At 55.5% G+C, this 24,075-nt stretch overlaps 7 protein-coding genes across 7 annotated transcripts; 4 read left to right on the forward strand and 3 right to left on the reverse strand.

Annotated features, from left to right (window-relative positions):
* Positions 1–697: 697 nt before the first annotated feature.
* QBC33DRAFT_576771 (uncharacterized protein) lies at positions 698–4,700 on the reverse strand (the record flags this gene model as incomplete). Its single annotated transcript, XM_060430937.1, has 3 exons — positions 698–2,956; positions 3,011–3,208; positions 4,698–4,700. The coding sequence occupies 3 exons, from the start codon at positions 4,698–4,700 to the stop codon at positions 698–700; spliced, it is 2,460 nt and encodes an 819-aa protein (XP_060285840.1).
* A 5,172-nt stretch (positions 4,701–9,872) lies between these two features.
* QBC33DRAFT_447269 (transcriptional regulatory protein pro1) lies at positions 9,873–11,915 on the forward strand (the record flags this gene model as incomplete). The annotated part of the gene is made up of 2 exons (XM_060424423.1): positions 9,873–9,972; positions 10,036–11,915. The coding sequence occupies 2 exons, from the start codon at positions 9,873–9,875 to the stop codon at positions 11,913–11,915; spliced, it is 1,980 nt and encodes a 659-aa protein (XP_060285841.1).
* A 1,823-nt stretch (positions 11,916–13,738) lies between these two features.
* Positions 13,739–15,498, forward strand: QBC33DRAFT_328801 (uncharacterized protein). The gene has a single exon (XM_060423648.1). The coding sequence runs from the start codon at positions 14,007–14,009 to the stop codon at positions 15,324–15,326; it is 1,320 nt and encodes a 439-aa protein (XP_060285842.1). The 5' UTR covers positions 13,739–14,006; the 3' UTR covers positions 15,327–15,498.
* Positions 15,499–16,161: 663 nt separating this feature from the next.
* On the reverse strand, positions 16,162–16,905 carry QBC33DRAFT_513123 (Shr3 amino acid permease chaperone; the record flags this gene model as incomplete). Its single annotated transcript, XM_060425958.1, has 2 exons — positions 16,162–16,745; positions 16,818–16,905. The coding sequence occupies 2 exons, from the start codon at positions 16,903–16,905 to the stop codon at positions 16,162–16,164; spliced, it is 672 nt and encodes a 223-aa protein (XP_060285843.1).
* Positions 16,906–18,019: 1,114 nt separating this feature from the next.
* On the reverse strand, positions 18,020–19,134 carry QBC33DRAFT_328843 (uncharacterized protein). Its single transcript, XM_060423649.1, has 3 exons — positions 19,117–19,134; positions 18,138–19,014; positions 18,020–18,061 (listed from the first exon to the last, which is right to left on the reverse strand). The coding sequence occupies exon 2, from the start codon at positions 18,745–18,747 to the stop codon at positions 18,244–18,246; it is 504 nt and encodes a 167-aa protein (XP_060285844.1). The 5' UTR covers positions 18,748–19,014; positions 19,117–19,134; the 3' UTR covers positions 18,020–18,061; positions 18,138–18,243.
* On the forward strand, positions 18,939–20,652 carry QBC33DRAFT_531422 (uncharacterized protein). Its single transcript, XM_060427306.1, has 3 exons — positions 18,939–19,309; positions 19,560–19,998; positions 20,067–20,652. Exons 1-3 carry the CDS (start codon positions 19,181–19,183, stop codon positions 20,417–20,419), a joined length of 921 nt encoding a protein of 306 aa, XP_060285845.1. The 5' UTR covers positions 18,939–19,180; the 3' UTR covers positions 20,420–20,652.
* On the forward strand, positions 20,618–23,257 carry QBC33DRAFT_604632 (P-loop containing nucleoside triphosphate hydrolase protein; the record flags this gene model as incomplete). Its single annotated transcript, XM_060432248.1, has 5 exons — positions 20,618–21,391; positions 21,571–21,802; positions 21,860–22,906; positions 22,977–23,136; positions 23,193–23,257. The coding sequence occupies exons 1-5, from the start codon at positions 20,880–20,882 to the stop codon at positions 23,255–23,257; spliced, it is 2,016 nt and encodes a 671-aa protein (XP_060285846.1). The 5' UTR covers positions 20,618–20,879.
* Positions 23,258–24,075: the final 818 nt, after the last annotated feature.

Below are 24,075 nucleotides of genomic sequence, written 5' to 3' on the forward strand. Positions count from 1 at the left end.
AATAAGATGATGGATCGCAAAACTCAGGTGATCGACGGGGATAGAGCACTCCTTGAGAATTTGACTCGGACAAAGGGCTTCGAGCTGTTGAGTGGGAAGTCTCTCTTCGCCTCGGTGGATAAGCCGATGACAACATAGTGGTATGCGTCATCCAGGGGCTGTAATGTTTTGATGGCGAGGAAGCAGGGGAGCTGGTAGACATTTTTTTCATGAATAGTAATAACAAGTAGTCAGCTCTCTCGACCAAGAAAGAAGAAGCCCTTCCGCCCAAGAAATCAATAGACTGGGAACAAGACCTAATATCTAGGAGACCGAGGCAGTGGAAAAAGTTACAAATGCGTGAAGCACCACTGAGTCAAAGGTGATTTGCACTCTGATAACCGTAATTACATTCAATTACAGTATGCTAGACTACCTACGTTGCCATCATTGGTATGTTTAAGGAGTGTATCCATAATTATCCTTCGCCATCCATCCGTTCAAGATCGCCAAAGCATCACTTCTCTCCCCCCCACACACACACCAAACGCCAAATGTTCGCCAAGCCCATGCGATGAGGCACGCGGTTTCTACCAACCCGGAAGCCGAAAAAGAACAAAACAGAAAAGGTATCATCGAGTGAAAGAGAACGAATACGAGAGCAGGAGACCATGCTCGAGAAAAGGCAAAAAAGCCAATCTTGACCCGGCATCACGGCTCAGATCATGTTCCCGTTGACGCTGACCTCGAACCCCTCGCCCTTCTGCCTGAGCGCCTTGGCGAGCATCAGCTCGCGCATCCAGTCGATGCGCTCGTCGCGGCCCTTGACGGCGAAGTGGTGCGTTTTGCCCGTGCCGTTGACGCCCTCGGCGGGCGGCGGGACGACGGCCCCGACGGCCGCGGCCGCCGCGGCGATCTTGCCGGGGAGGCTGCTCTCGCGCTTGCGGAGGCGGACGCCGCCCTTGTTGTCCTGTGGGATCAGCTGGAAGCTGAAGGCCGCGACGTCGGCCTTGTTGCTGCTGCTGCTGTTGTCGCCGCGGAGGATGCTCATGGCCCTGAACGCGGCGTTGAGCTTGCCGCTCGCGAGGCTGCTGCAGGCGATGGCGTAGTCGTCGATGTCGATGTACTCGAGCGTGCGGTTCGTGGCCGTCGCGTCCCGGTGCATGGCCAGGCGGGTGCCGCGCAGCGTGAAGTAGTTGTCGTGCCACTCGTGGCGGAGCATCTTGGTCTTGCGCTTCCTCATCGGCCCTTCGTAGGAGATTGGGTTGGTGCCAGCCATGTCTATGGCATGCGACGCGAGGGGTGAGAAGGTTTTGCAGCCGGGGGTCGTGGCACTGGTGCAGCCGCTGGAGCCTGGGATAGGGGCAATGGCGCGCTCAAAGGTCTTGCGATCGGCCTGCGTCCAAGGGTATTGCACGCGAGGGGGTGGTTTCAGCGGGTGACTGCCAGCTGTCCGCTGTGCAAAGGACTTGTGAGACTGTCGGGTAGTAGGCGACACGATGGAGTTCTCGTCGAGCGCGGGCATGACAGGGAAGGACGGCCGGCGACCCGAAGCGCGTGACATTGAACGGGGCGGAGGAGCTGGATTATGGCGATAATTCATGTCTGGTGGTACCGACTGCGAAAGATCGCGAGCAACGGGCCCCGTAGGAATAGCGGTAAGAGGCACATCCATGTCAGAGAACGGCGTGCCGAAGCGGTAGAGAGCAGTGGGAGTGACGTCCTCCTCCTCCGCCGCCGTGCCATGGACAGCCGACGTCGGGTGTGCGGAGGATGGTTGGGACCTGGGCACGGGCGGTGCCTGGTTGGGGATTGTAAGCTTTGGGAGAGACTGCAAGCCATGGTGGGGAGGTTTTTGGCTGGGTAATATCTCGAAGGGCGGAGTGGGAGGAACTTCGCTTGACCCGGGGTTGTGTTGGCGTTGGAAGTCCAAGAATTGCCTGACATTGTCTTGAGGATCCCGGGCTTGGACATTCCGGAGGGTCGCCTCTGCCAGGTGCTGCAGGTTTAGGAAGCTGCCAGGACCCATGACGTCTGACGAGGCGACGACAGAGGGCATAGCATCCGAGACTGGACGAAAGAACTCTTCTGTTGGCTTGATGGCGTCGGCCGTTTCAGGGTTACCTGGATCGCCAGCAACCATGATAACACCGCCTTCCATGTTGACGAACGGGTGGTCCTGCTTGAAAGCCTCTATCATCCGCTTGTTTCTCTGCCACTTGCGGCATTTCTCGCCCTTGGAGCAGTTATGCGGCTTAGGCATCATCTGCTCAATGCCGACGATTGACACCGATTCGAGGGGCGATATCACGTCGTCAAGCTTTGGTCGACGTTTGCTGCCGCCTCGCTTCAGTGGCTTGTCGCACTCTTGTCTTCGCATCTCCCTCCTGGCTTCCCTATCCGGAGCATCTTCGATGTCGGTCTCGGGCACCGGTTCTGAGGACTTGATATCCCTCATGGTGTGGATCTCACCCCATACCTTCGTCCTCACACCAAAGGACGGAATCCCTAGCTCTACAAGGTCCTCGAACTTCAAGGTGATGAGGATGCCGCCGGTGATATCGTTCTCGACGAACCGGTCGCAGGCTGAAAGCTCAACGCCCGCATTGAGCATCCACTGCGCGACCATTTCCGGCGACCACTCTGGCAGTGTGGCGGTATCGAGTGCCGCCTCCGTGTATTGGAACGGCCCATCCTTTTGTTTCCTGGTCGGCAATGGAGTGAGGTCCAGGGCAATAGGTAGTTGGTATTCTGTCTGATTCGGAACTTTGGGAGTGAGGGGCGAAAGTGAAAGAGCGTGCTGGAGCTCAATCGAGTGCGTCGACGACACGGAACTCCGGAACAGATGCGGTCCCCTCGGGCCCTGGACCTGCTTCGACTCGAGGTCGAAAAGGAACGCTGCGCGGTTCCTACTAGACCTAGGGGTTTGGACCTCGTCGTAGGATGACAACGTCGTTATACTTCGTTGGCCGCCAGACTAGGATGGATGAGCGACGTGGGGTACGAGGGGAGGGACAATCGAGGCACTCACCGAGTTCAGACTCGCACGGGGCGAGCTGTCGCCATCTCCGCCATCCAAGTCGTCCACATCCCAATCCTCCACGAACTCGGTTGCTACCGACACTGGACGCTGCTTTGCATGCCTCTGGGAGAAAAAGGCATCCAGCAAGTGCGACTTCTCCAGCATCTCGCGATGCGGTCGCTCGTGTGAGCTGACCTGTATGATTTCCTAGAGGGGCATGGTCAGACTTGTGTGGCCAGATCCAGATCGAATGCTCGACCTCCGAGGCTTACCATTTCTCCTGGTAGTCTTGCGGACTGGTTGTGAATACGGCGTTGCTTTTCCTGCCGTTGCCGGCGATATCTGTTTGCAACAATAGACGGGAGCTTTTTATGATATCTACTCGAGGAGCGACTGGTAATCGGAAATAGGGGACAAAAAGGAAATCGCTTGATATGCTAGACAAACTAGGGTAACCCGCCAAACGAGAATAAAACGGCCTCGTAGAGGCGGTACAGGCGCACACCGATGGTTATGTATGACGGGAAAACAGCATGCCCTGTGGAGCGGGGGGATCGATCACATCACCAACATGATGTGTATGCAGCAGTGGGAAGATGTCACCCACAGGCAGCAGACACAGGTGTGATATTGCTACATAGGAACCTCCCCCCATACTCGATGCGAGGCGCCATTGTTCGCGCCGGCGCTATGTAGGCCCGGTTCAGCGTATAATAATAGCACTATCTGCGTGCGACGGCCAGGTCGGTCTGCAAAAGTGAGCGGTAAGAGCGAGCGAAAGTCGAAAGCTGGTTGGGCAGCAGCAAGGCCAGCATACCAGTAAACGCTTGGATCTGGTGTCGGCCGTGGTGGCTCATGCAGAGAAAGGCGCTCAGAGAGTGCTGGTTGGTCTGAAATTCATGTGCGTCGATATTTAAATAGCATCTCTAACATCCCATTGGTTGAATTTACTGGGATTTTCCTGTTAGCGCCGTCACCCGCACCGGGAGGGGTGGGCCGCCCCGACTTCGAGGGCGCATACATCGCCTCTGCTTGCACTCGACTGAGCTCTGCGGAGAGGGTGAGAGAAGCAAAAGCTCACTCACTTTGGAAAACACGATCTTGATGCCAACCGGAGATATCCCACACCATCCCAAGCCTCGTTGGCCGGCCGGCCTCTCGCACGGAGGATCTTACCGGAACGTCAATGACGGAGGTGGACCTTGACTTTCGGTTCTGGCTGTGGAACGGTCCGCTCCCAAGCTCTCCACTCCTCCGAGATGGAGCTCTAGCAAACCCCACCTGCTGCCCCCCGCCAATGTGACCAACATGATGAGCACATGACAAGCACGTTGAAGCCGAATCCCTATTCGGGACAGCAACGGCTGAGATCGTCCACTAGAATGGGGGAAGAATGCCCGCCTCTCTCAATCGGACCTACTAGAGAACAATCGCCATTCAATGCTTTATGAAATTCCACGTGCCTTGCCTGTCGATTGCCGGCCCACCTGTCTATGCGTAGGTAGCTGAACAGGTCATCTGCCCTGGAGGACGGGTTTGCAATAGGGCCTCGTCTTCCACCTGACGAGGATCTGGGTCATGCTTCTTCTGCGACCTGGCTCAGTTTCTCCATAGGCGGGCAGATTCAAGGTGAGACGAGATATCGGCCTACGGGGAGATACCCACTGATTTCGGAGATGTCGCATGGAAAACTGACCATGGCTGTCCTTGGCGTAGCTACCCCACCCCATCAACCCCACTCGCTAGCAAGTTCACGACGCTGCATTGATATTGAACAATGGCACGCACATGGCGGTAAGCTTAAAGTACGTAAGTGTTGACTGATCTGCGAATCCCATGTAGTGCGCACTATAGTGCACACCTGCATGCTGCATGTTACTGCGTACAAGCTCGGCGGAAACTCAACCGGCCATCTAGTGGACGCATAGTATGTGTACAACAGGTTTTCTCAACGGAAATGAAACGCCACAACACCACGCTGATTCTCTAGTCATGACGACCTAGGTTTTGAGCCGGTGACGGTGTATAATCCCGAAGATAGATTCCCACGTCGTGGTCGCTGGACTAGTCGAGAAATTTAAGCGAATTCAACCCTAGGGCAACTACCTGCGGTGAGGAACTAGCATGAGTAAAATCCGTCCCGACTCGGCACCACACCACACCTTCCAGATGCCACCCGCATATAAATTTCACATGATGACCATTGACTGCGTGTTCAACCTCTGTCTGTCTGGGTTGATTCACATTGACAAGTTGGTGTGACTGCCGGGTTTGGTTAGTTGAATGGTTGACCCCTCTAGAGAAGGTGTGACCCCAATTGTAATTGTGTAGCCCATAGAGAATTTGTCAAGACTTGGTAAGGTGCTTCGAGACTCGACAGAGGTTTGGGACGAAAAAGCATGAGTGACTGGTGTGAGTGGCTAGCTGGGGCTGCAGGTCCCCCCTACCTACATTTTGCACTAATGTCTCGCGGGCCTTCGATGCGGCCGCATTGCGCAATTGGATTCGACTAGGTATGCTTTGACGGGATGGTAGGTAATTTGCGAGTTATCAACTCTTATCATGACATTGTATGTATGTACATACCAGGTGCGGGATCGTCCAGATTCTAGGCAGGCCTATTCTCCGCACTTTTGATCTGTCATCTCGCACCCACCCCCTCTTGATGACGGGCATTGGGGGATCGAATGAACCCTGGAAATGAGGAAATGAGCAATCGAGCAAATAAGCGGCCTGGAAGTGCACCCCCATCGCGGAACCGAACCAGGGCTGGCTTTGCTTTTTACCTACCTATGTATAATCAATTTTATTTCCTCTTTCCTCGACAGCTGTTAACCATGCAATGTTGCTGGATCATTGAGAGAAACATGGGAATCAGGGAACCACCTTGGCAGGGTGCGGGCAGGGCATACATGGATGATGGTACGGATCCTGCAAGCACGGACATCGCGGAAGCCGGGGTGTGAACGGCGATCCATGGTTAGCACTGATTTTGCTGCTCTGCTTCGCGAGAAATTGAGAATGCTCCGCTGAAGCATTGAACTCTGTCAGATTACCCCCCTTCTTCCGAACATGGTTAATTCAGGCACTAGACGTACACCTCTCCTCGGGCCGTTGAGCAAGAATAAAAACCCCAACCGGGTACTAAAAGTGTCGATTGAGCTCGTTGAGCCGTCCGCGGCCGGTCAATAGCCCGGGAAGGGACTTTTGGATGCCATGGTCAGGGAGGTACCTACCAGGTAGGCATTTGAAAGGATCTGCCCAAATTCTGATGGGAGGCGCGTCAACCGAAAACCCAACCTGGAGCGCAGTCCACTGCGGTAGTAGGATGTTGCGTTCTTGCAACGATAGAATACCTACGGATAGTAGTGCTTGCACTATTGTGGAACATTGCAGACAAGCGCGATGAAGAAGGCAAGTCGAGGTGGTGAGGGAAATCCTACACCTTGCTCGCCTAGAGAACCAGCGCGAAGCTAGGGCGAAGCTAGTAGTGTAACGGCCGCAAAGCGAAGCACGGATCACGGTTGTTATTGATTTTGAGATTGCCGGCATATTTCGCCAGGGAAGGCGTGAGCTGGACAGGGATCCGTGGTTAGTGGATGGGGGAGGACGGCTCGGCGCCGACGACTATCGTCGATCAGCAAGATGGACTTCAGCCTGTGGGTGGTGATGTGATGGGTGGGAGCACTGACCACAGGTTGAGACTTCCAACTTGGGAATGCCATAATTAGCCCACTTTACCAACTTTGCCCACTTTCTAGGAAATGGAACTAAATTAGCCCTTCTCATGGTTGCGTGGGCTAATTTGCAAAGCTCTGAATGTGGGCTAAAATAGAAATAGCTGCTTGTGTGGCAGCAGCACACTGCATAGCATCCAAAATTAGCCCAGAATGTAATGTGGGCAAATATTAGACCTTGCATGTTTTGCGATTGGTAAAATTGGCCAACACCTTCGCCCATGGGCGGCTAATTAACCCGCTCTCGTTGGCTCCCATTTGACCTCGACTTTGTTTCGAGACGAGTCTAGTTTGCGATGACGGTTAGGTTCGACATACTGTGCTTTGTTACTCGTTACTCAGTGAAGTCTCGAGACTTATAAAGCCTCGAGAGCGCCAGCGTCCTCGTTTCTGTCTCTCTTTTTGTCTCAGGAATCAACGTTAGGTAGGTATACAGCAGCCAGTGTCAGTCGCGGGGGGAGCTGTGATAATATCGCCGAAGCCCGAATCTTTCAAGCAAGTATCAGGAAGACCTTGGTGAACTCAGTTAGTACATAGACAGTTGCGACGCACGTTTGTTGCGACCTCGGAACCAGAGACGGTGGGAAAAGCTAGGCGACGAATGACACACACGAAGTTCAGGCAGGGTAGGATTGCAGCCAAGAGAAAATGATCAATTCTGCAAGGCTGGCGTAGCACCAGGCCCCGCCTTCTTGACAAGGGAGGGGTCTAGGGGTGCTGGCCCTGAGAGCGAGGGAAAATGGCAAGTGCATAGCCCCTGTTCCTTCCCGCATGATTGGCCCAAGCTCCCTCCATTAGCGTGGTTATCCCAGTCATTACTCATGCACGATCTGATAGCTTGAGCCAATCTGGATTGATTGCCGCCCTGCGGCCCGCATGCACGTATGCACGAACCATTTAGTCGTCACACTTTTCGACCGCACTTCATCAAATCAACGTCGTCAATCGCCCTTTTCCTCCAGATGGCGACGGGACGTCCACCTGCGTGTAGACCGCGAGTCCCACGGGCGTTGCCCAACCATCCGCCCAACCCTTGTTCCTCTGCCTTCATTTCTGGTACTGCTGTACACTGCATTCTGCGCAGAAGGCCGCATTACTGGGCCACCTCAAGCAGGTACCCACGGTAACACTGATCTGCTAGGCTGTACTTCCGCTGGGCCGACACTCGCCGCGAGTGATCGACCACGTGCCTTCTGGATTGCGAGGTTCTCACTAGTAATGCGCCGTTATCTACCTGCCATTCTGTGTGACCCTCCATTCTCCATGCAATGCAGAGCGGACGTCGACCACAAGTTCCCGGCCAGCCACGGAAAGTTACCAGGCCAATCCCGATCGACTCTCCATCCTGACCGGCCAATCTGATGCTGACCACCGGTTAAGCAGTCATGATTTGTGGAACGCTCATATTTGACAGGAGCTCATGCTGTTAGTGCTGGCTCCTCGAGGCCAGTCCATGACAATCTCCACCGCCAGCCCTATTCATCCGGAAAGCGCGGCCTCGAGGTATTCATTTCTGTGGTGTCCAGCGAGATTGCGGGAAAATGCTTCCGTTTACCAGAACCATCGAATGCATTCCGTTGGTGACCGCTCATTCACCATTCACCCCGACGATATAGCTCAAGTCCGTGCCTTAGCTGCCCGAATAGTAGCCCTAACTGACTAGGTATGGGCCTACCTACCTTACCTTACCTGTCGTGGTAGCAACAAGTCTACTAGCGCTGAGTATGCATATGCATCCTTCCTGATCTTCTGGATGTATGTACAAAGTAGGTTGGGCAAACATGGCCCGCATCTTGGACTCGATATTGCGGCCATGACCTTTCCGCTAGTCGCTCGATCCCCTACCCTTTCTGGATTCGCAGCGTCGAGGCTGGTTCCTGCTCCTTATCGAAGGTGCCCGGCACTCAGCCAGTCAATCCCATCACTAGGCCCTGCCAGCTGAGGGTGATTTACACCACGACAGTCACGACGGTGTGAACCACTTACGGCCGACGGAGAAATCCCTCGCTATCCTGGTCGGGATCAACGCAATCCCCCCTGGTTAGGTCCATCAACGAGTGACCAGGCCATTTGAGGTGTGGGACTGTAGGCCGCTGTGCCAATGAGAACAGCAGCCAACCCTCCTGGTCACTCGAACAGCTCCCATCCCTGCAGCCATCTTCTCCCGTGCGCATCAACCGGATGGGGAAGAAAAGGTGTGTGTACAAGGCCATTGTACCTTTCTGCATGCCCTCGACTTCCGACTTTCGAGTCCTCTTGGCCTATCTATTCTAGGTGGGGTTGGCGCCGGCCTCCACTTCCGAGCGAGAGCCCGACTGCACTCCACCCGTTGGCACCAATAAGCGCATACCCAGCCCTCACCCCTGTCGGTGAGCACACACCAGAAGCCCATCTCTCTCCCAAGAAGGGCTTGCCGGTGCAGCCAACAGACCAACCCAGAGGCCAAAAAAAGGAAAGGCGGTAAATTTGCCCGCATCTGTGTCCAAATTTAGAACACAGCAATCACCACAGCACGCAAGAAGCTGGCTGCAAAGTGGGTCAAATCGAGGTGGTCGTCCAAGTGGCGGCCAGATATAAGAATTTGCCCACTTCCATCCCATCTCGATGATTTTGCTCTCTTTCTTTGTAGACCAGAGAAGAAGTTGGATCCAGTGTCGTCGTCGTTCAGTCCAGTCCCGTTATAATCTCTTCCTCGCCCTCTTCTATTTTAATTATACCCTTTCGCGACAGCTGGCCTATAGCAACACCCATCCGGGTTACTAACACAATCCAGTTCGAAACGCAAGCAGGACTTGCTCTTGAACCAGTCATTCATTCGACGATAACCATAATTGCAGATTTCGTGTTTTCCTACGGCACTTTGATTTTTCTCCGCTTGGACGGGGATCTATCTGTGGCCTTGACCAGTTCCCGCGTTCTTCGCTTGGTCCAGCCCATATTACGAACCCCCGAAACAATCCACACCCCCCCAGACCACCTCGACTTTGTACCCCCTCCCACACGCCCCCACCCCCGGCGCCCCCCCCCCCCCGGCAGCCCACCGAAAGGTACCTGTCGAGATAATAGGAAGGGTACAAATGTCAACACAGCCCCCCAACCAGCAACCAGACCTCATGTGCACCTCACCGGACAAGATGGCTGTCGCGCAGTCCACCAAGACCAAGACGGCCTCTAAGGCTGCCAACAGCGCTGCGCCAAAACAGAAGACACAGATGCACCGTCGCTCAAGAACAGGTTTGTGCACCATTCCCAGCCTCCTTGCCGGGATCGCCAAAGCTAACATTGGCTGACTTACAGGTTGCTACACATGCAGACTCAGGCGCAAGAAGTGCGATGAGGGTTCGCCAATGTGCACGGCTTGCAAGCACCTCGGCCTTGTATGCGAATACAAGAGGCCCATGTGGTGGAGCAACAACGAGGCGAGGAGGAAGCACAAGGACGATATCAAGATGATCATCAAGAGGAAAAAGCTCTCGGAGAAGGCGTCGCACACCATCCAAACATCGATTGGTTCCCCGCCAGGCCTGTCTCACTCTCTTCCCACGTCGGCAACCTTCACAGACCCTGTCGACCGCACCAGATCAGCGTCGATAGACTCGCAGTTCGCCTTCAACTTCAGCTCCCCGCAGAGCTCCCACCACGAGTTCGCGCCATTCACCCCCCAGATGCACCCCGAGTTCATGTTCGGTGGGTACTCGCCATACGAGGTCGACATCAAGACCGAGAGGCAGATGTTCGTCAACGATGTTCCGACACTGAGAGAGTCAACCACCTCCACCTTCAGCGCCGCGTATCCCACCCCTCCGCCTCCGGGAACCGTGATGCCGTCCTTCCCTCCGGAAGGTGAATGGACCGAGCAGGTGTACTCGGAGCGGCGGGAATCACTCACTGAGGAGACTTACAATGTGAACTCGTTCGACTTCGCCCACGGCGCACCCATGACCTCGAGCCAGCTAGCTCTGGAGCTCAATGAACGCGACCAGCAGCTTCTGCACCACTTCGTCCAATACGTCCTTCCGACCATCTTCCCCATTCTCGAGTCAAACCAACACGGATCCGTCGCCTCGGACCTCATCCTGCCCGCACTGCAGTACAACACGGGTTACCTACACTGCTGCTTGAGCATCGCCGCGCAGCACTACAAGGCGGCGATGGGCCTGCAAGGCGAGGATATCGACGGCGACATCATGCGACACCGCTACGTGACCATCTCATCGCTCTGCGAGGCCCTGAACCGCGACGAGAACCACCAGCAGATTCTCGAGGCAGCTCTGGGACTGATCTTCTTCCAGTGCGGTGTGGGCCGCGTCGAGGACTCGCTGCCCGACATTCCGTGGCACCAGCATTTCCAGGCCGCCGTGTCTTTGGTGCAGAAGCTCGATTTGCCCCGCATTGTCTCGGACCCCAATGAGCATTCGGCGGCGCAGACCCCCTTCAACATGACCCTCACTTCGTGGATCGACATTATCGGAGCGACGATGCGAGGTCGCGCCCCGACCTTTGCGCACACTTACCGGGAGAAGCATCTTTCGCAGACCAACTCGTCGCTGGGACTGCGCGAGTTGATGGGCTGCGACGACCGAGTCATGTACCTCATCTCAGAGATTGCATGCCTCGAGGCGCTGAAGGCCGACGGTATGGACGACATTACCCTTTGCCAGCACGTGCACGTCCTGGGCGACCAGATCGGCTTCACCGAGATGGGCGACACTCCGCTCAAAATCGCCTCGGATGCCAATGGCGTCCTGGACCCCAAGCAGCTGGGCAAGAACATGACGTCCGCTTTCCGACTGGCTGCGCGCATCTATCTCTGCAGCTTGGTACCCGGCTTCAGCCCCAGCCAGGCTAGCTGCATCGGCCTGGTGGAGAAGCTCACCACCGTGCTCCAGCACATCCCCTCGGGACCTGCCGGCTTCGATCGCTCGCTCGCCTGGGTGTATCTTGTGGGCGGCTCCGTCAGCGCTCCCGGATCGAGCTTCCGAGCACACTTCGACGAGCGCATCGCGCAGCTGGGCGATCTTGCCAACTTTGGCAGCTTCGGGCGCGTTGGCTGCCTTCTTCGCGAGGTCTGGGTTCAGGCCGATGCGCAAGTGAGCGCGGCGGCAGAGGCCCCACAGCAATACATCCACTGGCGGGATGTCATGCAAATGAAGGGTTGGGACTTCTTGCTCATCTAAAGCACACTAGTCTCACACCAAACAGCCCTGGGGGGGAAAGAAAAAAAGAAGAAGAAAGGAGAGAGTTCTATTTCAGATTCAACAAGGAGTTGACTACAGTTAGAGGTTGCCGCGAGGCAATGAGCAAGGAGGAGAGGGATTTCGGGACGACACTTGGACATCTGGGGAGGGGATGAGGGCGCTCTCGCAGTAGGACTGGGCTGCGAGGGGTTCCAACACGCCCACACATTCACATGCCATGGCAACAGCTTCAACCATGGGACAGCAGATTCCTTTCGTTGGATATTTCTTCAACCTGCTACTGGTTGGTTACTTTTCTAATTTCTCTTGTTTTCCTCTCTATATACCAAGCATGCATGGGCATCGGAGTTTGGGGAATCGGAATACCACAGGGGCTCGGAGCATGGGACTCGGGAGGGGGGTTCGAGCATATTAGGAAAATGCTCCCCCTATGCATCGTCAAGAACAGGGGATGAGGAAGCAATGTATAATATTTGGATGAATCAAAAAAAATCCAATAAAGACTCAAAGACACAAATACGTTCTCTCTTGCAACGTGCGTTTCTAATCTGGCATCTTGACGTCTATCCTCGTAAGCACGAAGTGGTTTGCGGCCAGGGCCGCTGACTTTTAGCCACCTGACAGCAGCCCTACAAAGAGAGGCCTGTTTCGAGCTGACAGGCGGCCGCACTACCAGGCTTGAAACAAAAATCACCCTGTTCCCATTCGAGTCCGGCTTCCCATCATGACTAGGTTCCATCTTCTTCCCGCCGGGCCACGGCTTTGTGTCAGTGGAGACCGGATTCTCGCAGCGTATTTGGAGATCTGCCGCACCTACACATGCACATCGCACATCAGCGCCTGACGGGCCAGATTCCACGGCCAGTCTTGACGATCGGGAAAGAGTGGGCCTCTTCTCTGTCCCTTGGGCATCGATTGTTGTGAGGCTTCCTAGAGTGAAAACCTTGGGGTCTTGTGACCTGGAGTTGTCGATACCAAATGGGTACCTATACAGTTCTTCGCATGCACTAAACCTCGCGCGCCAATAAAACGACGCCCCATCATCTAAATAGGAAATGGAGAGGCAAAAGAGCAGGGATCACTGCAGCAGGGATCGGCGGAGAATCACTGGAGATTAGTGCTTGATCAGAAACAAACATCCAGTAAAATAATCCGGAGGCGGTTGGCCAATCAGGCCCGATGTTTCAGGCTGCTTCTGGTAATCACCAACCAGGCCCAGGGAGCCAACCTCTTGCCGCGCAGGTTGTCCTCGCCAGTCGTGCCCCTGCGTTGCTGATGAGGTCACCCGACAGGCTGTAGTGCTTCATCTTGACCTCTCGTTTGGCCAGGGCCGAACATATCCAAACCTGCACTGCCTCACTCTCCAGTCTAGGGCTCCCAATATCGACTGTTCTGATGCCTTTCCTCCATCTTGCCATCGTGGCTGCCAGGCCAGTCGGGCCACAAGACCCCACGCGGCCTCGCCTTCCAACCAAATTTGGGACGACCAGGGATGATTCCGGGCCTGCGCCGCCGTCTTACGACCAGTCGACATTCGCCAGGCCCGACGCACCACCACCAGTCTAGTTCAGCCGCCCGCCTCCGTTGGACAATAGCGCCCGTCGTGGCCGTCGCAACTAGACTCTACATTTGGGTTCCCTCCCAAGATGGCATTGTATGACTCTTTCTTGGTTTGACACCAAGAACAAAAAGGACACGGCCGATCCCATGTCTTGGTGCATTGTACCCGAGCTCCTTCTATATACCCGCCTGCCTGACAGTACTCGACTAGAGAAGGTGATTGAAAATTTACCTTCCCTTAATTCTCTTTCCAATTCTGCCCCTGATTGTTTGTCACGCGTAAGGAACTACTCCTCTGTTCGTGACTAGCTTCCTAGTTTGTCTCTGAATCATAGACTTCATATTCCACCTCTCTGTCTCTTGGCCCTTATTCTGCTTCGGGGCTGGTCCTCCTTTACTATCAACAGTTCTCCAAAATCCTACCCCTAAAATCCGAGCCAAGACCACGCAGCTTAATATCGTTTCCTTTTCCTAGAGTTACACAACATTTACCCCATCCGGCTCCCGGGAATGACCAGGAAGTACATACCACTGCGGGCAGTTCTGTTTGGTGTCCTGGGCATCGCGGCTTCGGCCTTGACAATCTCAGTAAACGACTTGCTCGAGCGAGGAGGCACCTGCCCTGCCGACTACTCCAAATGCCCCCAGAAAACACTCCCGTCCGGCTTTTGTTGCCCCGCGGGACAGCAATGCTTAGCCCTCGCCGGCAACACCACCTTGCTGTGCTGTCCTGACGACAGTGGCTGTACAACGATAGTACCGATATCCTGCGAGCTTTCGCTTCAGGATGCCGATAAGTACCCAGAAGCCACGATCAAGACAACCGCTCTGCATGGCATCCTGGGCCATTGCGGAGACGGGACATGCTGTCCCTTCGGCTACTCCTGCAGCGCGGACGGCTCAATTTGCCAGCTCGATGCAAACCAGAACGCCAAGCCTCTTCAGAGCTCCCTCTCGCCGACCCCCGCCTCTACATCGGCAGCATCTACCAGCACCAAGTCTGAAGCCAGCTCCTCTGCAACAGGGAACACTGCCGGAGGAGGACAGAGTAGCGGGGCAAGCGCCGGTGTCACCCCCGTCTCGCCGGAGGCTACCGACTCTCCCAAGAAAGGAACCCCAGCCGCAGTGATAGCGGGGGCGTCCGTGGCTGCTGTTCTTGTGGTCCTCGCCCTTGCATTTGTCGCATTTTTATTCTTCAAGCGGCGCCACAGGAAGAAGGAAGATGAGATGGCTAATCTGAAGCTGACTCGGTCCACCTCGTCGTTTGGCAATATCATCAGCAACCCCATCATGACAGAGAACTCGACGTGGAGGACAGACTTTGCTCGCAAGTCGCCCGAAGGCACCCGAGCCGGATCCATGTTCAGCAAGCGCAGCTCTACCACGATGATCGGGTCGGGCAATGCAGGATACGGGCCCTCGACGCCGAGTCCCGCTCGCACAAGGGACAACGGCGCCCAAGCCGCCGTGAGGATCCCCCCGATCCGCAACATGGCTCGCCAGAGCAGCATAGCGTACGGCTATGGCGGTCCCGGCACGTCCCCGTACGGCAACACCGCGGACAACAGGTATGATGCCCGAGACCACGGCACGGCGCCGTACCCGCAAACACCGCCGCCGCAAGGGCGGGAGCCGAGCTCCATGAGCATCAACGTGTTTGCCGACCCCCAAACCGTGGGCAACACGCCGCAGAATACAAAGAGCAAGCGATTCAGCCACATGACCACGTTTTCCGACATGCTGAGGTCGGCTGACCTGGGCGGCTTCTCGCATGGGGAGCCATTCGTTCCGCCCAGCGCTAACGCCAGCCCGGCATCGAGACGGTGGTAGCCTTGTGTCGGTCAGTGGGCGGTTTGGGAAGAGTGTATATACATGACAACGAGATCATACACGATGAAGCTTTGTGGATATGGTGGAACGGCGAATTTTTTTAAGGGTTGCAACATGTTTTGGGTTGGGTTTCTGAAGCATTTCCCTTCTTTCTTTCCTTCGTTTGGATGACCTGAGCGGTGCTTGCCAGGGACCGGCCGAGCAGTTGGACAGGCGTCTCAGTGCGGTTTTTTTTGCATATTGCATGGATAGGAGTAGTAAGTCGGACGCTCACTGCGCGGTTCCTGGCTTTTGGTAGGAGGATCCCATTCGTTATACCCAATTTTTATAGAATCTTAGGCAGTTTATAATCGGAGGCGGACAAACCATATACTCTCACAAGTTTGTTTATTGGCATTTGCTTCGAGCATAAAGCATCTCGTCTCCAGAGTCCCATTCTGAAGGTCACTTGGAAGCTTTGCAAGCCCAAGCTCCTCAAGGACGGGAAACATGTGCTCTGCCTGTTTGATTTGATGCGACACACCATGCTTGTTTTTCGGGGGGCTCGTTGCCGGTTTATAGTATATGCTCATACCCATGATTAGACCGACCTTACCAGGTGAAAAGACCTCTTCAACCAACGTACAAGGACATTGGCTTAGATGCACCTAAAACATGTAGACGAGAAGGGTAGATGATCCCTTGCCATTCCCAATTTCTAGACTCACTCGCTATCCCTAACTCGGACGAACGCCACCACAGACACAAACGAAATACGTACCCATTCTCATCGATGGGAACCCGCCCCTGTCCAATGCCGTTTCCCGTCAAATGATATATTTGAAAAAGAGGCGTCTCACTGCTTCTTCTTCGCGCCCGCGGCGCTCCTCTTCTCAGCCTCAGCCCTCTCAACAGTCTCCTCGTCATCCGCCTCCTTCCGCTCGGCATACCACTGCCCAGCCTGCAAGACGAGAACGCCAACAAGAACAAGCGCGAGGATGGTGTTACTCGCGCTCAGGACCTTGAGGCTGTCCTCCCTGCCGAGGATGATCTCCCCGGGCCGCAGGGCGCCGCCCTCGCCCTCGGCCAGAGCGGCCGCCTCGGCGGCGCGCTCCTCCCAGTCGCCCGCCGAGACGAGGCGCAGGCCCTTGACAATGTTGGCGATGTACACGCCGGCGCCGATGACGTAGAGGACGAGGGAGGCGCCGTCGAAGAGCACGTTGGCCTCGGAGGGGCGGAAGAGCTTGATGAAGAAGCCGAGGAAGCCCACAGCGGCCATGATGTTGAGGAGGCGCGCGATCAGCGGCGGGGACTGGTGCACGAAGCGGAGGTGCGTCTCGAGCTGGTCGTAGTAGGTTGCCGGGACGGGGTCGGACGTCCAGAGGAGGGGGAAGTCGTAGGGGAAGGAGGCGAAGAGGATGCCTAGGAAGAAGCAGACGGCTGGGAGCGGGGGGTTAGCTTGGTTGGCGGTTTGAGAAGGGGTGTGGGATGCGGGCTGCTGCTGCTACTCACGCCCGATGATTAGGAACGTCGCGAAGGAGCCGGACCCGCGGTAGTTCCTTGACCGCGTGGTCTTGGACCAGTCCACCCACTTGTCCATGGCTGATGAGCTGGGATTTGTTTATGCGTGCTGTCGTTGAGGCGGTGGTCGGAGTCGCTAAGGAATGAGGGAGTAGTTGAGAGTCTTGTCACAAAAGTAGCCGGTTTCAAGCGCGCCTGATTGACCAGCGAAAGAAATGTGATGGCAGCTATCGAGTTCTGAGAGCTCGGGGTTGAGATAAGATTTTTGTTTAAAGTTGGGCCCCCCACTCTTACCACATTACCCCACCGAAGCAATTGCTCGGCGTCCTAATGCTAGACCGGGAAGGGAAGTTAAGCTGCACCGGATGCCTCGGTGATTGGATAGAACCATAAAACAAAACATCATGTAATTGAGCGCCACTTAGGAGTGTAACATGACAACTTCTTCGTCATAAGTTACTCCTGACGCTGAAGAACTGCCATATACTGCATATGATTACTCAGACGGAGCTGTGCAGAACCGAGGAACTCCCAATCACTTGTCAACCATATCCATACCCCCCTGGTGCAAGCGTTCACCAACAAGAAGAAACTCTTTAAGTATCTTGTCATCTCGGCTATATCGTCCGTCTGTCAGCTCAACCTCGACAGCTGTGACCTTGACTAGCTTGGAAGCCCGTCGGATAGTCTGAGCACCGACTTCGCTCAGAGCAATGCCGGACTTGACATACTCGTCCATTGCCTAAATGGTCACCTTAATCTCGACATTTGGGTCCTTGCGCGCAGGCTCCGGGGTCCCAGCATGCGGACCGAGTTCTCGATGCTCGCCCGAACGGACGCGGGAGAAGAGTCGGGACGCAGCTCCGGGGCGATGCAGCCTTTTGACGTTGAGCACTGGATACTTCTCGCAGTACCTCTTTAGATTCGCCAGGGAGTTGTTGTCGGGGCTGCCGTAGAGCTCTCACCCGTTCCAATAGTTGCATCCCGCATCAAGGGCTGCCTTCATTGCCGCAAAAGTATACTCACCAGGTATCGATGGGCTGGGCCATGTTAAGCCTAACGGTCCTTCGCTCAGCATAGGTAACCTATCGGTCGGGGGCGTTAACTGTTAAACAATACCCATGAGACAATAGCCACTCTTGCCAACCTCTTTGCCCTGGATTGTATACCCCATGATGAGAAGTTTCGCCGAGTGGCCGGTCTGATTTATAGATTCGATGAAGGGGTCAACGATCCTCATTGTCTTTTAGTATCCAACCATGGTCTGACAGGAGACTTGGTGCTGTGACGCATCTCACGGACTTGACGGACCGGAATATCTCAGACAGGCTGCTCGAAGCATCGGCACGGCCATGGGCGTACTCATCCAGATTGTCTCCAATCTCGCGGCATATGGGTCACCACTCAGTTTGGTCCACTACGACGTTGATCGCTTGTCTCTTGGTTGCGGCGTCGATAATAGCGACCTGGTCGATTCGTGCTTGGACATATCTCCTCTAACGTCGAGATCCCACATCCTAGCCCCTATCCCTTGACGGTCGGAAGTCTGAAATCGAGATATTTCGTTAGATGTGCTTGCACCTTTTCCTACTCTCTCCCCGGTCTTAGAAATCCACGTATGCTCATGAAACCTTTCTCTTGGCCGTTGCAGGGCGCAATAAATGCTCTCCAAAGATACACATCCACCAGCCAACATGATAAAGATCGGGCCTAGGAATACTGCTAGGAATACTGCTAGCAACGGCATCACAAAGGCTTGGAAGTTCGAGCCGTTATCGCTACCCAATACCAAATGCGAACAGGCTTGGCGGGTGCGACCAGAATATTTTGGGAGTTGAATAACTGTGCCGATGATAAGTACTCCATAGGCCAGGCCCTGGCGGCCTGCAGTCCTGTAGTGAAACATGACGAATAGCACCATTGCCAAACGTCACTTATCTGATCCGCCGCGCTAAACACAGGATGTTATCCTATTGGCTGTCAGCACCTGCAAACTTGTTTGGGCAATCAAGGAATAGACCAAAGCGGTCTAGCGAGGCAGTAAATAGCCTGCTGTCCGTGGGCTCGACTTGAATGGAGATGGGGTCGAGTCCCTCTCATTCGACTAGAGATCGCGCCGCACATCACGCAACGATTGCGCAAGACACGACACAGCTCACGACCTCCAGCATTAGCATCAGAAAGGTACCTAAGTTACGTCGGTTTTAAAGTGTCTGAGACAGGCTGTGCCATGGGCGGCTGCTGCGGCCGAAAATGATTAATTTTGGCCCGCACTGACGTTAACCCTGACCCCCGAATTTACCGAGTAAATACCTATTCGAGACCCAATACGACACATCTCGAATGTATTCGCCATGGCTGAGATCGCTGCCACTGCTCTTGACTCGTTGAGCCCCCGGGATCAGTTTCAAGTACGCCGAACACTTTCCGGACTATCGTTGAAGAGGAGGCAAACACAGGAGCGTATCGATGGCATTCTAGAGGTTAGTAGCAAGGAACCGGATCAGCGCAGAGCTTCCACAAGCTTCGATTGAGACGGGGTAACCCAATTTATCCTTGTCTTTCAATCTCTTCCCAAGTCACGGTTATTGCCATGATGGCGCATGCCATCCAAAGCTTTTTTAGCAACCCCGTCAATATCTTCGACAGAAGTGTCTGTAGATTCCCCTTCCTAGCCATCAGACGACCTTGCCGCAATGCCGCCCGGCCAAGTGAGCTGACAAGCGTGTACAGACGGGTCGTCGACGAGCCGAATCATTCGATGGTTCCCCTCGCTCCCCTGGTTCCGCGAGTGCGAGGAGACAGCCGCTGCTCCGCGCCGAGACCGTAGCCGGCCCAACGATATCAGACAATGTCGAGGTCCGCGACGAGGATCATGACAACGAGGTTGTCGCGCGGCAGCCGGAGCCGCGACCTGGCCCGAACTACCAGACCATGACGGGATCGGACACGCAGCCGAGAGACTCGACCGTTCGCCGGAAACCTTCGAGCCAGCAGCAGCTACCAACTACGTACCAAACTAGAGGAAGAAACGGTGCCCCTAACGACCGCTCCGATCATTCAACTAGTCGGCGAGGAGAGGCTGAGAGTTGGTGGCGGAAGCCGCTGAAATACGTTCAGTCGGTCGAGTTGGAAAACACGGGCAGCGTGGCGAGAGACCATCTGGCGCTCGGTTAGTCTGACTGCGTTTGCCTGCCTCCTCAGGCTGCTGCCCCGTCCTCTCTGCTGACAATGCCGTAGAACGGACATTCCTGGCCTGGCTGCGGACGTCGCTGGCCTTTGCGTCGATTGGGATTGCCATAACACAGCTGTTCCGCCTTAATACTTCTCTATCAAGCGACAGCGGCACGGACAAGACTCTGCGGCGGCTGGGGAAGCCCCTCGGCACGACGTTCCTGGCGATCAGCATCCTGATATTATTCTTGGGCTATAACCGATACCTGCAGGCCCAGTATTGGATAATGCGAGGCAAGTTCCCGGCAAGTCGAGGAACCATAATGCTGGTGTCATTTGTGGCGTTTGCTGTCATGGTCGTTTCGCTATTGGTTGTAGTAGTCGTCCATCCTTCCCCAGGGGAGGATCGGAAAGCGTGAGACTGGCCGGCCATCTTTAGAGGTGGAGACCATAGGACCGAGATGTTGGACAAAGAAATGAAAACTAGGCATTTCACTGTCAACGCTGCCATAGCTTGGTGAGACACTTCTTGAATATACATTTAAATGAAAAGAGCCATTTTTTGCCAACATTTTGGGAGATGGGTTGGTTGTGTAAACTTACCAAGATACCACCGCATGCATATATAGATGCCCACCAGTTTGGCATCCACCATCCATCCACTTTTCATCAATGACGCCGATGCAGATGTCTCACTTCTGGAACAACAGCTCGTAAAAAGAAATTAACGGGGAAAAGAAAAGAAAAGCTGAACAAACGAAAAAAGCAATAGCAGAGAGAAAACCCCCACCCCTCTAGCACGCCACCAACAGATCAGCACTCAGCAAATCACCAAACTAGGCCCGAAAAGAAGCAACAACACAGCACAAAAAAGCAGCAATGCCTCCCACGCCGCCCCCACCACCCCTCGACGTCCCCTCATTCGCCCGCACCCAGCTCTCCCTCCTGGAGGCCGAGCTCGCCGCCGAGGTGGCCGAGACGTCGGCGCTGGCGGCGAGCCACAGCCCCGCGGCGCTGCAGCGCGCCGGTGTCGCGCTGGCCAACCTCAACGTCGGCGGGCGGCGGACCGGGCTGGGCGGGCGCACCGTCGTCGAGCTCGTGCCGGACCCGGCTGTGTATTCGTCTGGTGCGGGGGACGCCGGCGGGACGCCGGTGCTGCCCGAGCATGGCATCCGGGCGGGGGATGTGGTCGTCGTGGCGGCGCAGGCGGCGGGTGGCGGGAAGGGGGTTGTTGGGGGGGACCCAGCGGCGAAGGGCGCGAAGGGGGTGGTGGCTAGGGTGACGAGGGGGGCGGTCGGGGTGGCGCTGGATGAGGAGGGGGAGGATGCTGTTGGGTCGATGAGTGGGAGGGTTTGGGTTGTCAAGTTGGCGGATGATGTGACTTATAAAAGGTAAGCGGACATTGTCCCGGTTTCCCGCCAACCTTCCCTTTGTGCAGCTGATTTTCCTCGGGGCGGCTCGCTGGGCTGGGATGAATCACAGGAGGGGCAAAGACTGGCATGCAGGGTGCTGGGGCAATATTGTATTCGAAAGGGGTCACCGTTAACTGTGCTAATACATGCCCTTACAGAATGAGGATTGCTATGGAAAAGCTGGAGAAGATGACCGAGTCTGAGCACTCGATCTTCGTCAGGGTCCTGTTTGGCCTATCTACACCTTCGACTGTCCCGGAAGATCTCACATCTGACCCGGAGTTCGGTAAGATAGACTGGGTCGACCCGACTCTCAACGACTCGCAGAAGGATGCCATTCGTTTCGCCCTGGCATCCAAAGAGATCGCGCTCATTCACGGGCCTCCTGGAGTAGGTCTACAATCCGCCCTCTGTGACTCTGTCACCAAGACTCACATTGACAACTAGACTGGCAAAACCCATACTTTGATCGAGCTGATCCTACAGATGCTGAAGAGGGGCCTCCGGATACTCGTCTGTGGCCCCTCAAACATCTCAGTCGACAACATCGTCGAGCGCCTGTCGCCGCACAAGGTCCCCATCCTCCGAATCGGCCACCCGGCCAGGCTGCTCCCCTCAGTGCTGAACCACTCCCTGGACGTCCTGACGCAGACGTCCGAGGCCGGGGCGATCGTCAAGGATGTGCGGGCCGAGATGGACGCGAAGCAGGCCTCCATCCGCAAGACGCGGACCGGCAGGGAGAGGAAGGCCATCTACACCGACCTGAGGGAGCTGCGGAAGGAGTATCGGCAGCGGGAACGGAAGTGCGTGAGCGACCTGGTGGCGGGGAGCAAGGTCGTCCTCGCGACCCTGCACGGGGCGGGGGGGTTCCAGATCCGCGCCGAGTCGTTCGATGTGGTGATCATCGACGAGGCGAGCCAGGCCTTGGAGGCGCAGTGCTGGGTCCCGCTGCTCTCGGCAAAGAAGGCCGTCTGCGCGGGAGACCACCTCCAGCTGCCGCCGACTATCAAGTCTCTGAATTCCAAGACGAAGCCGAAGGCAAAACCCGGGGGAGACGCCGCGAAGGGGGCGACGCTGGAAACGACCCTGTTCGACCGCCTCTTGGCATTGCACGGCTCTACAATTAAGAGGATGCTAACGACACAGTACCGAATGCATGAGAAGATCATGCGTTTCCCCTCGGACGAGTTGTATGAGGGGAAGCTCATAGCAGCTGAAGCCGTCAGGTTACGTCTGCTCAAAGATCTCCCCTACGAAGTCGAGGATAACGACGAGACGAGCGAGCCGCTCATTTTTATCGACACCCAGGGGGGCGACTTCCCCGAGAAGAGCGAGGAGGAGGACTCGGCCAAGAAGCTGACCAAGAGCCGTCTCCACGGCGAGAGCAAGAGCAACGAAATGGAGGCGGCTCTGGTGAGACAGCACGTCAAGACCCTGGTCGAGTCCGGGGTTGAGCCCGAAGACATCGCTGTGGTGACGCCGTACAATGCACAGGTAAGCAAACCCGGATCCCTGAGGGTATTAGTGCATTGAAGCTGACATGGGACGGGCCACCGAAATAAAGCTGGCCATCCTTGCGCCGTTGAAGGAGGCGTATCCCGGCATCGAGCTGGGGAGTGTCGACGGGTTCCAGGGGCGCGAGAAAGAAGCCGTCATCGTCAGCCTCGTGCGAAGCAATTCCGAGGGAGAGGTGGGCTTCCTGGGAGAGAAGCGGCGCCTTAATGGTGAGTCGGGTAATGCGAGACAGAAGTGAGTAGCATGGGGGTTTAACACAGTGCAGTTGCAATGACCAGGCCAAAACGGTCACTGACGGTCATTGGCGATTCGGAGACAGTCACGAGGTGAGTGATCGTATTTCCTTTCCCGGTTTCGCTTTTTGCGAGCCTTCGCACAGATGTCTGCTGTGTTTCTTGTTTCCCTCCTGAGACACGAGTTATTGCAGAACTTGTCTGACTGGTACCCGCTTCATTTTGCCCCCGATTCTAGAGGCAGTGCATTCCTAAAGAGATGGATGGAATTCCTCGAGGAGAACGCAGATCTGAGATATCCAGATGTCTCTTCTCTGACTTGAGAGTGGGTGGCGGCGGCATGCATGGAACGCCGGTTGGAAGGTCGAAGAATGGGCAGCATCCTAGATCGGCAAGCCGTAGGCCACTTGGTCCGAGTTCCCTTAACCGTACCAGGAAACGGGAACCACCTTACGGATTCTTCTTAGCCTCGACATCGAACCATGGGAGAGATCCATGTGCGTTGAAGCACATCATCGATTCTCAACCACTGGCACCGTCTTGACGGCTCAATGGAAATGCACGGTGGTGTCCAGGGGGTTTGTTGGTTGGTGGCTTGCTGGTGGCTTGCTTCTAGATCACTTCTCGAGTCAAACCAATCGGACGAATCAAAGGAACAATCGCCGTCTCGGCTGCTTGGCGAAAAAACACGGCGGTTTCCAGCACACCACTGCTAAAGGAGAAATCCTTCCGACAAGTTGTTGGCAAAATCCCAGGGGCGTGTACGGATACGAAATAACTACCTACTTTAGTGGGTATTCCGACAAACCCTGGACGTTTCATGTTGCTTTGGCGAACAGTGCGTTGTAAAGCCTTGGCCGGCTACCCGATTTTACACCATTTTTTGATGACGCATAGCGCAGCGGAGGCTGATGA

Source organism: Phialemonium atrogriseum (genome assembly GCF_030411735.1).
Source record: "Phialemonium atrogriseum strain 8032-3 unplaced genomic scaffold QBC33scaffold_6, whole genome shotgun sequence".
In the NCBI taxonomy this organism is placed as follows: Eukaryota; Fungi; Ascomycota; class Sordariomycetes; order Cephalothecales; family Cephalothecaceae; genus Phialemonium; species Phialemonium atrogriseum.

Bases quoted from the DNA above. Each gene is read 5' to 3' on its own strand.
- QBC33DRAFT_328801 (XM_060423648.1), top strand. From the start codon at position 14,007: ATGACCAGGAAGTACATACCACTGCGGGCAGTTCTGTTTGGTGTCCTG.
- QBC33DRAFT_328843 (XM_060423649.1), bottom strand. From the start codon at position 18,747: ATGGTGCTATTCGTCATGTTTCACTACAGGACTGCAGGCCGCCAGGGC.
- QBC33DRAFT_531422 (XM_060427306.1), top strand. From the start codon at position 19,181: ATGGCTGAGATCGCTGCCACTGCTCTTGACTCGTTGAGCCCCCGGGAT. The intron at 19,310-19,559 runs GTTAGTAGCAAG...AAGCGTGTACAG, and splicing joins GTATCGATGGCATTCTAGAG to ACGGGTCGTCGACGAGCCGA. The intron at 19,999-20,066 runs GTTAGTCTGACT...ACAATGCCGTAG, and splicing joins GAGAGACCATCTGGCGCTCG to AACGGACATTCCTGGCCTGG.